Here is a 17,115-nt window from a genome sequence, read left to right as displayed (position 1 = left end):
AGGACGGATATAATGTGGATCTATTTTTCACACATAACAGTGTTTGTCAGAGGGGCCTATGGTTGCTTACTGTATATTGTCTTTTTGATAACTGCTGGAGGGTGAACTCACAGATGTCTTTTATGTGTTTTTATTTGTTTTAATACCCTTCGGTTGATTGCTCAGCGCTGGTGGAAGTGAGAATGGATAATAAAGTATTATCTTATCAAATATGGTCACTCCTGGATCCAACAATCCAGGATGGCAATGGCCAAAATGTCGAGGCTTTAAAACAGGAATCCATAAACCAGTGGGTGACGTCATGGTGGCCACTTTATTTTTACACAGTCTATGGTTTCAAGCTTCAGGGCTTTTACACAAATGCAGATATTCTGCGTAGGGGAGAATATACACCAATGATGACCTAATGGCTATGTAGATGTACTGTATCCACAAATTTTGAAGGCCCTAGCTGAAATAAATACAGAGTAGTGGACAAATAAGCAAAATGCATAGCAGCCAACCACCATCTCCCCTACCATAAATACACACTCTCTGCAACTTGATTGCACTATTTGTGAGTAATTCCAGGAAAGAGGAATATGATTAATAACTTCAATGTCTCTCTCTCTCTGCACTCAATGATAAGTTAGATGTGAAAATTGCTTCTGGTTGGTGTTAATTATCTTGCCAGCTTACTTGACACATGCATTTTTAGGCCTGGGTGGTTGTCAGACCAAGATACTATTTTGCACGTTAGTAGGCTGTGAGCCAGAGAATCAGGAGCTGGAAAACCAACGCTGAACATCATCTAATCCCCACAGGTTATGGCAATGCATCAAACAAATCAAGCCCCGTTGGCATGCCAGACTATCAGAAGAGAGATACAGAGAGAAGGACTCTGCCTGGCATCAATTAATAGACAGTTTATTCGGTCGGCGTTGTGAATCTGGGATTGGATTTCATTTACCATGCTGGAAAGTCATTCTGAAACAAAATGCCTCTGCTATGAGTTTAGACAACCACTTGCATGTCAATGAAAACGCCTGCAGCAGGAGGTTCTCAGCAAGTGAGATGTTTCCATTTTACAGAAATACAAAAATAGTCTATTTATAATCAAATCAAATACCCAGACATCAGTAGTGGAGCATATTACTGTATTGAATTGAAATGCCAGACTGTCATTGTACAAATTGCTTTTATTGTTAATTTTCCCATTTCCCAAGTTGAAAATTGCCTATAATTCAGACACTCTGAAATCAACACAGAAGAAATTGGGCCTGCAGGAGATACTTATCGATATACATGCAACAACTCTGAACAGCGAGTGTTATATTCAGTGGAGAGTGAACAAGAAAACCAAATGAGCTTTTATTCTTTGTGATTATTAAGACATCCTTATCTTATCCATCCTCCTTCATGCTGAAAGGGGCCAGCTGAGGTGGTTTGGGCATCTGATCAGGGTGCCTCCTGGGCACCTCCTGATAGAGGTTTTCCAGGCACGTCCAACTGGTAGGAGGCCCCGGGGTAGACCCAGAACGCGCTGGAGGGATTATATATATCATCTGGCCTGGGAACGCCTCGGGGTCTGCAGGAGGAGCTGGGAAATACTGCTGGGGAGAGGGAAGTCTGGAATGCCTTTCTTAGCGGGCTGCTCCTGCAACTGGGCCCCGGGTAAGTGGAAGATAACGGATGGATGGACAGATGTATGGACATTCTTATCGCAACATAATGGGCCTCATTCAAGAAGCAATATACAAACAAATTTTCTCTTATTTTTGTTCATATCTGGGATTTGTTATTGTTTTGTTAGTACCCACTGACTTCTCAGATTCACCAATGTTCTTACCTTTCCTCTTAGGTAAGAGAACATCTTTACAAGTGGTCAAGAGCATTGTTACCAAGATAAGAAAAAAAACATCTTGCATTCACAGTCCACAAACTGTTTGTCCAGTGCATGGAAACATGAGCTTTAAATTGGAGAAACATAAAAAAAATACATCAAATTAAGATTATTATGTTTTACAGTAATTATAATGATTAAATTATTAAATTTGTGGGCTAAAGAAATACTTTTACTTTTTATTTGGTCCACTGATTCCAATTACTGTTTCAGTTTTTGTGTCTCTCTGCTGACCAGTCGGGAAATGTAACATTCACTTAATTGACCTGTCACTAAGCCCCGCCCCTTTGTGATGGTCCGACAAGCTGTCAGAGTAAGCATGAAGCCCACACTGTCGCTAACTACACTCCCTGAAGAAATATTATCGTATTTTTGGACAAATGAAACAGTGATTCCAGAGAGAAGCAGACAGAGGGGTCTACAGTCTGTGTTTGAAGGATATATCCAGGATGTCAAACTGATTCAGCAGCAACAACAGGTTAAAAAGACAAAGATAGTTCGAAGCTAAAGCCGAACTATAGGCTACAGATCACAGTGTAAAAGTGAACCACCACATCACTGCTGATCGCCACACAAGACAATGAATATAAAGGGAAACTTCACCGATATTGAACCAGCTGTGTGGCATCACAGTGTGTGCAGATGAACGGTGTTTGGCTTCCCCCCGTGCTGCTGCCAGCACCCAGACCTCTGCTGCCAGACAGGCAGCTGGTTGAATATCAGCAAAGTTTCCCTGCTTCCCTTCACTGGTTCCTGTACAGCAGGGTCGGTCTTTTTTTCATTGTTATAATCATTAAAAAGCAAAAGCAGCATGTGTATACATTCAGCAGGTTATATCTTCAGTAGCTAGCTAGCTAACCCTACACTTTTCAGGGTCTGATTTTAGTTTTGCAACAGAGAAGAAACATATATCTTTTTCCAACCACTCCAGGTAATAAGTGTCATTAATACACGACGTGTCCCAGGCACGACATTTAGCTCCAAATCCACAAAACCAGCCTAGAGTCAATGGAGCACAGCTGTGTTGTTGTCCGACCGGGCAGGACTTAGCGAAGGGTCAGTTACCGTTCTTAAGTACAAATTTGAGGTACTTTTACGTAACTTCAGTATTTTAATCTCATAAAGCTTTCTACTTCTACTTAACTACGCTTAAAAGGAAATATTGTACACTTTACTCTACTACAATTATCTGATAGCTTTAGTCACTAGTTACTTTACAAATTAGGATTTTTGCACATAAACCATATGAAAATGAACAAGAGCAGCTAAAATTATTAGTCAGTTTATTAGAAAAATTCATCTTAACTATTTTGATGATCATTTAAGTCATTTGTCGTGCATTAACATTTCATGGTTCTAGCTTCTTAAATGTAAGGACTTGCTGTTTTCCTATAACTATTTAAATTTTTCTGATTCATTTAATTGACTTACATTTTTCTGCATAGATAGTTTTACTTTTAATATTTTAATATGTTTTCCAGATTGTACTTACATACTTTGAGTTAAGAATCATTTTCAATGAAGGGCTTTCACTAGTTATCCAGCAGCAGCTCAGTCTGTAGGGACTCGGTCTGGGAACCAGAGGATCACCGGGTCAAGTGTACATACCGACCACGTATGGAGCATGGACTGGTAGCTAGAGAGGTGACAGTTCGCCTCCTGCGCAATGCTGAGGTGCCTCCGAGCAAGGCACTGAACCCCCAACTGCCTGGGGCGCCTGTCCATGACAGCCCCCTCACTCTGACATCTCTCCATTTAATGCATGTATAGGTCTTGTTTGTGCATGTGTGTGTATTTCAGGCCTGTGTGTCTATGACAACAGAGTGAAAACACTGAACTTCCCCTCAGGGTTAATAAAGTATCTTCTTCTCTTTCTAGTAACAGAGTGTTTTGTGTTATTAGTACTTTTACTGAGGTAAAGGACCTGGTAATTCCTCTACCACTGCTGCTGATGTGGCATTTGCAGTATCACAAAAATTTGCCTTTGCTGAGTTTTAGATTTTCCTTTAATGCCAGAACCGACAATCTGAAAAATCATATCTTTATGTTTAGATTTGAGTGTTGATCTCACTACTGTTCTTAAACTTTTTTTTGGTGGCATCTCTCCAATTCTTGGGCGTGCGCCAGATCTTTGTACACGGCACAACACCTGCCCTGATGCAGTGTTTAGCCTATATGCTAATAGGTTACTTATGATCAAGTGGGATTCATCACTGAGCACACCTGGGTAAGAGCAGATTTGGATGGATAAGAACATTTGGTGCATCTGAGGCTGACGTCTCTTATTTTGTCTCTTCACAGAAAATTAAGTAAATGGTAAATATAAGAGAAATTTAACAGAATGTTTCTGCATGAAGCCCAGTGTGTCACAAAAATAACTAATCTCTCCCTCTCTTTCCCAGGACAGCATCATCTACAGATTGCAAATGCCCAACTGGAAGATGACGCCTCCTATGAATGTCAAGCGGGCCGGTCTGAGAGCAGTGGAGCAATAATTTCCAGGACAGTCTGGGTCAACATGCTAAGTGAGCACAACCGTGGAGATTGTGTACAGAGGGGATGTGGGGGCTTATAAACATGTATTTTCCCGAGTAACAAAATGATGTATGTAATAAGGCACAATGAGCATCCTCAGTACTCCAGCAACATACACAACCTCCTGACCGGTAATCAGCATATAAAGAGCTGTTAAATATTCATTTCTATTGATAAAGAGCTCTAATTTGCTTAAGATAAGGTATCTGAGGGAGCGCACACTTGAATGTAGAGACTACATTTAAAGCGTCCTTGGTACAGTAGAACGCAGCGGTTGCCTTCATGCACAAATCATGTTTAAAGCATGTGTGCACCATGAAGACAGTCACGATTTCTTTAACTTTTCTGATAGTATTTATTTCTTTAACAAGCACTATGCCATCCCCACATGTTCCAGTAGGTCTATGACTTTAACCAGCAGCTACACAAAGAAAGTATCAGAACAGCCTGGATTCCCTGGCAAGCCTCGGGGCGATCCATGTCTCTCCCTTGCACAGGAATAAATTATAACAGAAGTGATTGAAAAGTTCCTACTCAGACACGGACTGGAATAGATGTAATTGTGCAACTACATTAGACCACCTGTTGTCACTCTATAACAACCGGTATCTCTCTCTCCCTTTCCCTCTTGCTTGTGGGAGCAAGCCCATATGTGGCAAGGAAAGGACTCTAAAAGAACCTTTCTTCTCCCGGTGCAGTTCATTTACTTACATCCCCCTCCCCATTCTGCACAATTTCTCCCTCTCTCCCTCGCTTTCCGGCTTTCTCTTTGGTGACCATGGAGAGGTGGGGGGGGGGGGGGGGGGGGGGGTTTCCGTGGCGATTCTAGCAGCCTCACTCTCCTCTGGGAAGAAAGCAGGTTTTTCTGACATCAATGGGCCGGTGGGAGGGATGGCGGGTGGTGTGGGGTAGGAGGAGACATAGACCGCAGACGTCTCCTTTGAATGGCAACGTTCTGTTCTGCACTGCGGCCGCCTTAGGTCCTACAGCAGGCCTACACCTGCAGGCACAGCAGGCCTGACTCCCACATTTATTACCTCCGAGATGCCTATTGCACGTGCACCCACATGCACAAAGTCAACACGACTGCCTCTGGCTTTGTTGAAAAGGTCAAATTGTGTGGGAATTATGTTCGTGTTGCATCAGGGATCACTGGTAGTCGTATTTTAGCATGACTTAAACCTACTGCTGCCCGGTGTGCCTGCCATGCTTAGATCTGAATCTCAGCTGGTGTTTCTGTTCATCGTCTTGGGAACACTTACCAGCTGTTGACTGTGTAAGATGGACAGTTGCAGCTGCACTATTGCAAAGGGCAAAGAGGGAAGCGACTGACTTTTAAAGCGCTCTGCAGCCTTGGTCCTAAAGGGTCATTTGTTCCACCCCACCAACTCAACTGATTCAAAATACGTGACTAATCTGGGGCTTGATAATGAGCTGATGAATTCAATCTCCTGTTACTGCTGAAGTGGGACTGGAAACCGTGTATCCTTTTGAAGAGCACTGTCTCTGATGAGTTCCCCACGGACTTCTCCATCACCGAACTACAGCTCCCAAGGCCCCACACCCCTGGCCAGTCAACCATGGCCATATCCCATCAAGCCCTGCATCAAATCAAAACACTATAAACTCTTTATGAGGAGATACAGTGGGGGAGAGGGGAGGAATGTGAAAACAAAACAGAGATTGCTGGTCGTATAATTGGATTCTTGGGTCAGAGGGAGTGCTATCATGACTGGCTAATTCAAGATGGATCACCACAGGCAGTGAATAGCGAGGACGGAGGTAAAAATGTCAATAAGCCCCATCCGTGAGCTTACAAAGAGATGTTTTCAAGACATTTCCATTGGTGCAACATAACTCCTGTGTGTTTTTGCCTTCCTGCGGAGCTTAGATAGGGGATTACTGCAATAGGCAGATCAAGTGGCAGTGAGTAATCCATGACAATAACAACCTCTACCCCCTCCGCTGAAACCCCCTCCTCTTCTAAAAACTTACCCCGCACTGTGCCCGTCACATACCTGACACATCCTGTGTCTCGGTTTATACCATTAGCCTTAGCATTTAATCCTATTAATGAACAACTCTCTCCCTCACCGCATTGCATGCCTGTACAGATGCCTCCTGCAAATGTTCAAAACAGTTATTTGATGTGTTCTGGTTTTAGACTCTGTTACTCATTCAGTTGCCATAGTTGGGTCTTACAGAGATATGTGTGTGTGTGTGTGTGTGTGTGTGTGTGTGTGAGAGAGAGAGAGAGAGAGAGAGAGAGAGAGTGTGAGTGTGCCCATGTGTGTAAGCTTATTATCAGTGTTGGTTGGAGGTTAGAGGACATTTTAGGAACCAGGGCTATGGTGAGGTTTTGCGGTAGCTAATGAGTTTAGCACTTGAAGACTATATAATGAGCCTTCATTTTATGATTCCCTGTTATGAATAATGGAACAACTTATAAATGGGGGCACAAGCAACGCAGAACATGGTGACTTTATTCATCTTCGTTCACGAAAAGTTCTGACAGTTGCCCAAGATATAACCCCATCAGAGGACAGAGTGTTATACACTGGTGTGACGGTGTGCATATTACAGTGCCAGACTGATGTTAGAGTGTTGAGGTCTTTACAATTAGCAAAGGAAAGTCTGCTAAATAATGAGACACTAAAGGGACACCTCAAAATGTGCTGTTCCCCTCCTTTGTTTTTAACTCTTTTCAAATCTATCAATAAGGAGGATTTTCAATGCTTACACATGTGTGAAATATTTTCCGTGACTTGTCATGGAGGTGGACAGATTTAACTGTTATGTAATGGATCCAAAACAAAAATAATAGAGACAGCAGTAGTGGGTCAGGAAAGAGTGGTGGGGTGGGTGAGGGGAGATGGGGCTGCTGCTCCACTTCTCCCCTACGACTAAGCAGAAGGGAAGGGGGAGACAGAGAGGAAGGGAGAGCTGAAAAAAGAGCACTGCTTTAGAGGCTTTCATTGCCAGAGATCACACACCTGAGACCTCCAATGTGTGTGTGTGTGTGTGTGTGTGTGTGTGTGAGTGAATGTGTGCGTTTTTATGCACATACGAGTATAAAAATATGTCCTGGTGCATGTATATGTGCTCAGATGTGTGGCTTTCGACAATCTTTGTCTTCCAGAGATGAAAAGCGATGAGTTGTGTCTGTGTGGTATTGAGAAGTCTGATCTTCTGGTCTCCATTATTTTCTTAATTCAGCATAATAAGCTTTTTAGAGACTCTTTTATCCTCTGGGCCTTCTCCAATATTTTCTAGAGAATCAGCTTGGAATCACATGTTAGACTGTGCACACACTGGCGCCTGTTTTTAGATTGAAGTGAGATGAATGTAGCTTGTCTGCACACTCGCTCGCCTGTGTCAGTGTGTTTGTGCATGCAAATCCACATGCACTGTAGACTTGAGTTTATCTTTGTGTGTTTGTGTGCAAAGGAGGAAAGAGAGTGTGCGCATCTGTATGTGAATGAGAGGGAAAGATAGGTGGATATGCATATTGATGTGTGTCTGCTAATCTGCTTCTTATCTGCTTTATCCATCCATCCGTCTGTATTTGTCTAATGAATCGAATTTTGCGGCTCACTGTTTCTCGTCTGAATGGCAGGAGCAAGTCTTTGCATGCCTATCTATTATTGTTTTCATATATGTACCTTAATAAGAGAGATAGGGCTGGAAAACACAGCGAGAGAGGGAGGGAAAATAACAAAGCCGACAGTAGACAAAGAAGGGGCCGAAAGAGTTAATTAAGAGAACAGCTTGTTTGCTGTCTGTTCTTTGCTCTGAGTGCATGTCTAGTAAATTGAATAGAGTGTTTTGTTGTTGTCCACATGTGCTATTACATTTGTACAAATGTTCATCCTGAATGGGCTGATTGGGTCACGTGGTTTGCAGATGTGATGGATGGCAGGCTTTCATTCCCAGTGCAAGCTGGAACACACCTTCCCCCGCACTTCTGCAGTTTAACTGCAGTGGTCAAGAAGGATAGCGTGGGGAGGGGGGGGGAGTGGAGGGTGGGCTCAGGCTGCTAGAGAGGGATGATGGAGTGAATGAGAGATAAGAGGACTGGGGCCAGCAAGAGCGAGCGAGGAAAAAATTAGATACCTGCCTGCCTCATTTGCGAACATATCATTATTCTTATTTTAGGATTTGTTAGGCTGCCAGACGCTCCTCGAGCACAACAAGTGATGCGCCTATGTTGAATCGTGCAGGCCTGAGTAGATTGAGAGTGCAGGGGCTGTCAATAGATGCATGGCCCAGTCATCTTCTCAGGGAAGAGGGGGGAAAAAACAAACAAATGCATCTCATTATTGCAGCGCGCGCCTCTGCAGTGCTCTGGGTAACCCATCACAGTCCACACAGATTCAATTGCTTCTTTTAAATCAGTTTGAAGCTGCAGCCACATCTCATCTGTCTCAATAGCAGACTGGAGCCAATGGGAGACTCTGCACACAGCAACAGCTCCTCCTAGTGGTGGGGAATTGATTGTATGTGCCAAAGAGATGGAGAGGAGGTGAATGGTTGTCTAGTTTGGTTGCTCGTGGTCCAGCTGTTTACTCGCACATTAGCAGTGGGTTTATCTCAGAATTCAGCAGCAGCTTTCCTCCTGCCCCTGCTCTCCTCTGCCACTTGTCTCACTCTCACTTTTCATTCTTGCCATATCTCTTTACTCCTTTGCCAGAGTCTTTCATGTCTCTCTAACACACATGTATCCTTCCTGTACTTTACAACTCTGTGCTCTGTCTCTGAACTCAGGCAGCCTTTGCACTTGATCTCTGATGAAAGAAAAGCAACCTTAGCAGTAACTGTAGTTGGTAATTCTACAGGCTCACCCATTCACTAAAAGCTGGCACAATAGACAATCAGGTGTCTGTAGCGTGTGCATGATTGAGCTGATAGTCCTGGTAAAGAGTGGCTCACAGATCTGCAGAAATCTCTTTGATGGTTAGTTGGTGACAGATTTCTCAATTTACTGCCAAGCAATTTCCGGTCCCTTGTGTTAAAAGCTATGTTTTTTTTTCTGGAATTCCTATTTATGGTCAGATAAAAGGATTGTGGAATAGAACAGTGGAGAAGTGAAGACTGCTTTGATCAGTCCAGAAAGCACATATTTAGCTTGGGGGTGATCTGAGAAGAGAAGTGTTTGGTGTTTGCTATGATAGATTAGCACTGGATCGGTTTCATCACTATTTCATCTCTGTATTCTCTTCTTGTCCACAATTTGTATTCTAACTCAACAGAACATCAAACCTCGCTGTAGTAAATCACTCAAAAGCTGACAGCGTGACATTCCAGTCACTCCCAAATGTTGCGAGAGCTTATTATCATATCGTTGCATAAGCTAATATCCATCTGTGATAGCGCCTGCTTCCTCTAACCAAAAATGAGTGGGATGAATATCAGGTTAATGATGTGATAAATATGAAACTTGAGCTGTGGCTTCTCTCATTCAGTTCCTCCTTCCAAGCCGTACTTTGAGATGGACATGGCAACACCTTGGGTAGCAGGGAAGAAGTACGCCATCACCTGTATCGCCCCTGACGCAAAGCCCCTGGCTGAAATCACACTTTATAAAGGTGAGTCACCCCTTTCAACTGCACGAAATGTGATAGAGATGGTCAGCTTGACAGTTAGAACAAAGGGAAACAGCCTCTCTGATACTCTACTTTCGGGGTTCTCTATAGGTCGTGACCTGCATATTTAAGCATGAAAACATTGCAGAGGATAAAATGCAAGTTCAGTAAAGATCTGTTATTTCATAGCCTTCGAATGGCAGAGTTGAAAGGAGCAGACTCTGTGTGGGAGGAAATAGCCTGAACATTTGAATTTCCAATTTCCACTGACTTTACAATCTCATGTACAGCGAATGTATCACAAGTTCCTCGTTGTTTACAAAACCAACTACAATTTTTCCATTTTCTGTTTTTGCCTTTTGCTCCCCCGTCACACCTTTTACACTGTGTATTGCTGAAACAGTGAGGGAGAGATGCTCTGTTGTTTTCTCTTGGTGTGAATTTGTCTTCAGGGCTGTGCTCCCCTTTTCTTGTTAAAATGTACATCTTTATTGCGTTCAATACAGTGTTGTTTTGTTTTGATCATATTGTAATCTCAACTCTGACTTTGTTAAGGACAGGTTGAGACAATGGGATGTACTTTTATTATACCACACGCAGATACATGCTCCTCAAATATACATTTATTATGTTTGAATATTTACCATTCACACGAGAATGGACATTTTGACTCCCTACGAAGGCTTGATGCCGAACCATAGCTGAGTTTGTTTTTAAGTCTAATATGAAAATGAAGGCATTTTAATTAGTTAAAAAGACAGTGCCTTGGAGTTTTATGATTTTTGTGTCTGCATGTATCCTTATTCAAAGAGCACCTCAACAAACTCTCCTCATACAACGATTCATATCCCCCTGAGACCCAGCGTCCTTATATGATGACATCACATTTTGGGTTTACTTGACCTTATATTTTATTCTGCTTAACTTGGACCTGTTGTCCTCAATCGTGGACACTTTTTACGCCATCTAGTGGTAGTAAAACAACAAAACACTAATTTATGTAAAAACAAGATGGCAGATAAGTCAGTCTGCAGCCGATCCTGACACGAAAGTGGACAAGGTCCAAAGCCTGATCATATTTTATTTTATCAAATTTTATTTTTATGTTGAAACTTTTTTATTTATGATGATAATAATAATGTTTGTACTTTGATATGGCAATAAATTTGACCAATTTTAGCAACAGTAACAAGCTAAGACGCTGCTAATTAGGAAGTACCTGTTTGAAGACATTAGGACTTTAATGTCGTCTCATTTGAGAACATTGAGACTTTATTATCATCTGGTTTTAGGACATTGGGATTTAGTTATCATTGACAGTGTTTAATTTTTTTATACTTATAGGGTCCTACTGATCCCAGATAGCTAGGAGAAATTAAAAATGCATAACAAACTAAAGTTCGGGTCTCAGGAGGATATGTTATGTAACAAATTAACGCCCCATGAATGATGTTAAATACCTAACGTAAAGTTACGTAGATTAGGTTTAGGCAAGTAAAGTTGCTTTTGTTAGGGTTAGGAAAAGAAATAGTTGGGCGTCTGACGGTGACGACATAACTTGAAGGAACAGTGTGAAAGATTTCGGGGGATTTAGTGGCATGTAGCAGTGAGGATTGCAGATTGCAACTATTTGAAACTTCTTCTCCAGGTTAGGATTTCTTTAGTTTTCATGGTTCAGGAGGTTTCTACCAATAGCCAAATTATCTGCAGAGGTCTCCTCCTCTCTAAAACATATGGACCAGGGGTCTCATTTATAAACATTGCGTACACACAAAATGAGGCCTGAAAGAGGCTCCCACTTTCCACGCAAAAGTTGTGATGTATGAAAACGGACTTGGTGGGAGAAGATTTGACCCATGCTTACGAGCATTTTGGTGAAAGGAAATTGGAGACCCAGATGGTGAGGTGGAGCCTGATTGTAGAAATTGTTGAATATTTTTTGGCACGTACTATATTTGGCTTTTGTCTGTATGTACATTTATAGTATGGATCCTACGCACTGTTTTATAAATGAGACCCCAGGTGATTTAAACCAGTGACAACACTGAATAAAGCAGTTTCATGTTACAAATCATTTTTTCTCTTATGCTGTTTGGCTCGTCACAGAGGGTCGCTAGCCCAGCACCTGCTTATATGTGCTTTCCTTATTTCTGGTCCAGACGTTCAGGAGGTTTTCAACATGAGCTGAATTGTCAACAAATGTCTCAACATCATAGAGGAGTTGCAATCTACGGCAGCTGATGCGAAAACACAAATGGTTCTATCTAGAGTTTGTCTTTTCTGGGCTACTGTAGAAAAATGGTGGTGCACCGTGGTGATCTCCGTAGACAAGGAGCTTTCTGTTTGATATAAACAGCTAATTCTAAGGTAACAAAAATTCAAGTCTTTTTCAGGAGTGTACACCAAGGAAAACATATATTACATTCCAGTTCATTTGGTTCTCCTAGGGGAAAGTCCTGTGTTGTTTTACCCACCAGCTGGCCCAACCTCCCTCCTTACATGGAATTTGAGTCTTTATATACTTCCTTCTTTACTCCCATTAGCACATTGGTTACGTGATCACAGCCTTCCTAATTATGTGGGTTACACCTAATTACTGTCTCACTGCGTGGGTTATATACAAATTGTGGTGTATTACTTTTCATGGGTAACAGTGTTCGAGAACAGCCTGACCTCACAAACTCAATGTGAGTTCAGGAAGCGCTCCTACCCAAATGTGTTTTGATACATGTTTATCATATTCTAGTATTTACCATTCCACACGAGAATAACACTGATGTTTCTGTTTCACATGAGCAAATTTACGCACAGCATTCTCCCTTTTTGTGTTCTTTCCCCCCATTGTGTCTTTTAGATGGAGTCGAGCTGACAGGTGCAGAGTCTTTCACCATGTCTGGCTCAAAGGATAAGCTCCTGAACACGCATGCTGAAGTAACGTATGTGTTCACCCGCCTGCCAGACTCATTCTCCTCACCAACCTGCTCAATCTCTCCGAGTCTGTCTTTGTTTCTTGTTTCCCTTGTTTTCACCCGGCTCTTATTTTTCCCCTCTGTCTTAGTGAGTACAATGAATTTCTGCACGTAGCAAACGGTTACTTGGCACTGTGCGATTGAATTAGCTTCTGTCAAATGCACAAAATTACATTCCAGCAGTGAGACAGATCCGATCCTCGCCGGTTCGCCAGGTGCCTATACATTAAACAGGGCCATAGATTACTTTAATCCTGCTTGTCTCCTCTGTGTCAAAGATAATAACCTCTTGTCATATCCTGAGATAACATTGGTACTGAGGAGCTGCAGCGTTGTTCAGCTCTATTGCAGAGCAGCCAAGGTCTTAAGCAATATTGATGCTCCTTCCTCATATTCACACTGAGCGTACGCAGCAGTGGGCCATGTGTGATTGTTACGGTTGACATTGTACTGTAATTTGATATAGAAGACATAAACTGAGAAAGTAAACTAGGCTCAGAATAAATCCACTGCACTGGAGGGACTAGAGGATCTTTCAATGTACATCACAAAGTACATTTTTGAATTTAATGTCATACTGATAACAGCGGTCAGATACTCATATACTGCACTGATACTTTACTCAAGTAGTTCCATTTTATGCTAAATACTATTTCAATTTAACATTGTTTCAGGGGCAAATATTGTACTTTTTACTCCACTACACCATCTGACAGCCATAGTTACTTGTTCTCAAATTAAGAAACTTAAGGGGGGAAAAATATATGATAAGCTACTAGAATAAGACACACTGTTGTGATCCCTTAAGAAAAAAATCAGTATATTGTTGGGGATTTTTGTCAGGTTTGAGACATCTGTGACTTTCAGCAGTTTCACCCATAGACTGTGAAATAAAGATGGATGTTATGACAGCTCCCCAAAAGTGAAGCCAAAGCATCCTGATTGCTCCCTGGTGGATGGCTGCACTCCTTTCATATTAGGTCATTCCTATCACGCTAATGTATGTTCAAGTATTCATTTTTATAATGAGTTTGGGTTAAAGTAGATATGTGATGATATAAAAAGGGGATGGGGCATCATGATTGACAGCTGCGTGTGCCAATGGGTGCTATCAGATCAATGGCGCTACTTGCAGCTAAGTCGAAAAGGAGTATGGGCGAGAACTCAGTAGCAAGGCTTCACTGCCCAATCGCTGCTGTGCAGACTCTGACTCTGGCTCTGAATGAGCAGCAGTGCAAGATGGCAGCGCCTGTATCCAGAAAAATTTGGCTTCATGTTTGAACAGTGGAGATGCATCATCCATCTTTTTATATACAGTCTTTCTTTCTACCCCATTAATCATCTCACAACCTGTCAGACTTATCTTGTGACTCCTGGATTGGGAATCATTAGACTAAATTACCCTACTGTATATAAAGTAGGGAAAGCGAGCTCCACCTCCACCTCCACCAGCTACGACAGTATAGTGCTGCATGCCTGTGGTGCACCAGTATTAACAATCTAACAAGACACATATAGAATAATATATCAGTCACACAAGATATGTACTTATACCTCAATACCTAAAGCACATTCTACTGATACCACCCCTGTATTTTCACTTGGTGGAAATAGACATGTTTTTTGCTTTAACCTCTAATAAAGCCAATGCTGATTGCACAATCTAATGGCAATAGGATAATGACACCATCGGCATTTAGACTGGGTCCCTTTAAGCCTTGTTTTCACTATGCAAGTCTGTCTGCCACCAAGTACAATCTCCCGGGAAAATGAAGGCTCAATATATGGCAAAAAGGAAGTGCGTCAAGCATTGTGCAACCAAAACAGGAAGAGGATAGCGCTTTTGTTTTTCCCTGGTCGTTATTGGTATCTATTCACAGTTACCAAAGAGTATCAATGTAGCTCTTACAGTTACTATCTCCAGTAGCGGAAATGGTGGACGATAGAACAAATGAAGTAATTTTGCAAACACTGTTTGGTAAAAGAAAAGGAGCCCCATTGTTAGGCCCTGAGGAAAACTGAAAGCAATCCAGTTGTCTTTGTGACAGCAGCACCAACAATACTACCACTACAAAATGCTATAGTTGTCCGTTTCTACATAAAGTAGGATTTTGACTGCAGGGCTTTTACTTGTAATGGAGTATGTTGCATGTTCCATCAATGTATTGTTTCTTTTAAGACCACTAACCATGATGTGATGCTTCGGGCTTCAACACTTTATATGCTTCAATATAAACTTTCTTCTTTTATCCTTCTTGTCTTATCTGTCTTTGTGTTATCTCTCAAAGGGTCACCGCTTTAAGCTCTGACAACGGGAGGCAGCTGGCGTGTCATGCCAAGAACCCCGCCCTATTCCGGCCTGTGGAGACCACAATGACCATGAGCGTGTACTGTGAGTGTCTCAACGTGTCTGTAAGCTGACAGTCAACACCCCCTCTCTTTAAAAAACACATTCAACCACACAGGAACCCAACCTCGGGGAGGCCCAAGGGTATCCGGCCTTGTGCACTCAGTCTGTGTTAGTGGTCCAAGGAGAAACATTCAACCCGAAGGCAAACTCACACCTACTTCAAGTCAACATGAGTGTGACTGCCTCCAGTTAACAAGGCTGCCCCTGGTGGGCTGAAATTGATACTACCAAAGCAGGAGGTTTAGGCAGTTTTCTTCCTGTAAAACCATGAAACAGTGTCTATAGGGGTGGCCAGCAGCGAAAAATCATATATCAACCCTGCAATTAAATTTGAATTCGTTCAGATTTACTGTTTTATTCAATCAGCTCAAAATTATCTACATCCTTAGTCTCATTTCCCCAACGTTAACCAAAACACATAAACCAATTATTAGACCAACTGAGATGGATTATAACAGTGAGGCTTCAAGTACTGAATTTTTTAACATTATAATAACTAATATGGGAAGCTAAGGCCACCACAGTTAATAATAATGAATCCTGCAAAACTAACCCAGCAACTTTTGTGCTCATCAGCTCAAATTAAATTTAGAATCCACTGAGGCAGGAGGCGAGGCAGTTTCTGTTGCTTTTTTCTTTCATGTTATTATCACAAACCGCGTGACATTATATAATAAAATTGTTGCTGCGGCACACAAAGGTGAGATGACACACATGCTGTCTCTGGCTCTCACTGCATTTGGTGTTTCTTTTTTCCTCTTATTTGGCGAGGCAACAATGAAAGCCATTGTTGCTGAATGCACAAACAGTGTGACACCGCAGCTACTGTTTACTACAGTTGGTTTAGTATTTTCCACTCTGTTGATCAGTTGAAGTAATTGATTGTTTAGGCTTGAGAGTCTACCCACCTGCTTCTCCCAGGCCTAAATCATGTTGTTGATTAAAGTGGAGCGGGGCTGCTGACACCTTCAGCAGCGAGCGCTCCCTCCAGCTCAGCTGCCGTATTATCCACAGGCTGACTAGACACCTTAATGTTGTCTCTATCCATACTCCTCCACATTAGAAGCCGCTGCTGCTGTTTTAACAACCACCAATAACCGTAAGCACTCCTCCCTTCCTCTCTGGCTCTCTGCTCTGTATTAAACAACATGGGCTCTGTGCTAAGTGCTAATGTTGCAGAACTTGGGACCACCACTGCAGTCTTACTCAGCATGCCAGCCCATCAAAGCCAGCGCGGTGGCCATTTTCAGCCAGCCAGATTGTTAGCAAGGTGGCAATTTGTCACACTGGCCCAGGGTCTGCAGCCTGCTCTCCGAAACTGATTGCAGCAATAACAAAGGCCCGTCCTCCTCTATTTACTGCGTATATTTTATTCAAGGGAGCTGTAATTTATTCATATTTCACGTTGCCTTATTACTGTTTGAACATCTGTTATTTTGCTTTATGGACTGGATCCAGCTGACTGCTCCCTTAATACTTAATGCTTTCATCAGATCTGGACCTCTTATCCCACAGTCATGTTGAATGTGCCCAATTTATTGGCCCTGTCTCAACAAATAGGGATGCTCCCTACTCAATTGCCAAGAGTGTTCTCATGGCAGTGCAGTTTCTTTTTTATGTCGTCCTATTGATGGTCACTCCATTCCACCATTTCCCTGAGTTACCACATCTCTTCTCTTTCCTCACCTTTTCTCTTCCCTTTCTGTCGCACTTTGTGCTGCTCCCCTTTGTCAAGTC

At 42.3% G+C, this 17,115-nt stretch overlaps 1 protein-coding gene across 1 annotated transcript in view; it reads left to right on the top strand.

The window, feature by feature from the left end:
• The window catches only part of nphs1 (NPHS1 adhesion molecule, nephrin), an 89,786-nt gene that overhangs the window by 45,682 nt on the left and 26,989 nt on the right, over positions 1-17,115 (top strand). The window contains exons 7-10 of the mRNA XM_049584592.1: positions 4,285-4,407; positions 9,880-10,002; positions 12,854-12,935; positions 15,257-15,360. Coding sequence (XP_049440549.1) covers positions 4,285-4,407; positions 9,880-10,002; positions 12,854-12,935; positions 15,257-15,360 — 432 coding nt within the window. The remainder of the gene's footprint in view (positions 1-4,284; positions 4,408-9,879; positions 10,003-12,853; positions 12,936-15,256; positions 15,361-17,115) is intronic.

Source organism: Epinephelus fuscoguttatus, linkage group LG8, assembly GCF_011397635.1.
Source record: "Epinephelus fuscoguttatus linkage group LG8, E.fuscoguttatus.final_Chr_v1".
NCBI lineage: Eukaryota > Metazoa > Chordata > Actinopteri > Perciformes > Serranidae > Epinephelus > Epinephelus fuscoguttatus.
The sequence above is the reverse complement of the archived record's forward strand: the minus strand, read 5'-3'. Positions and strand labels throughout refer to the sequence as shown.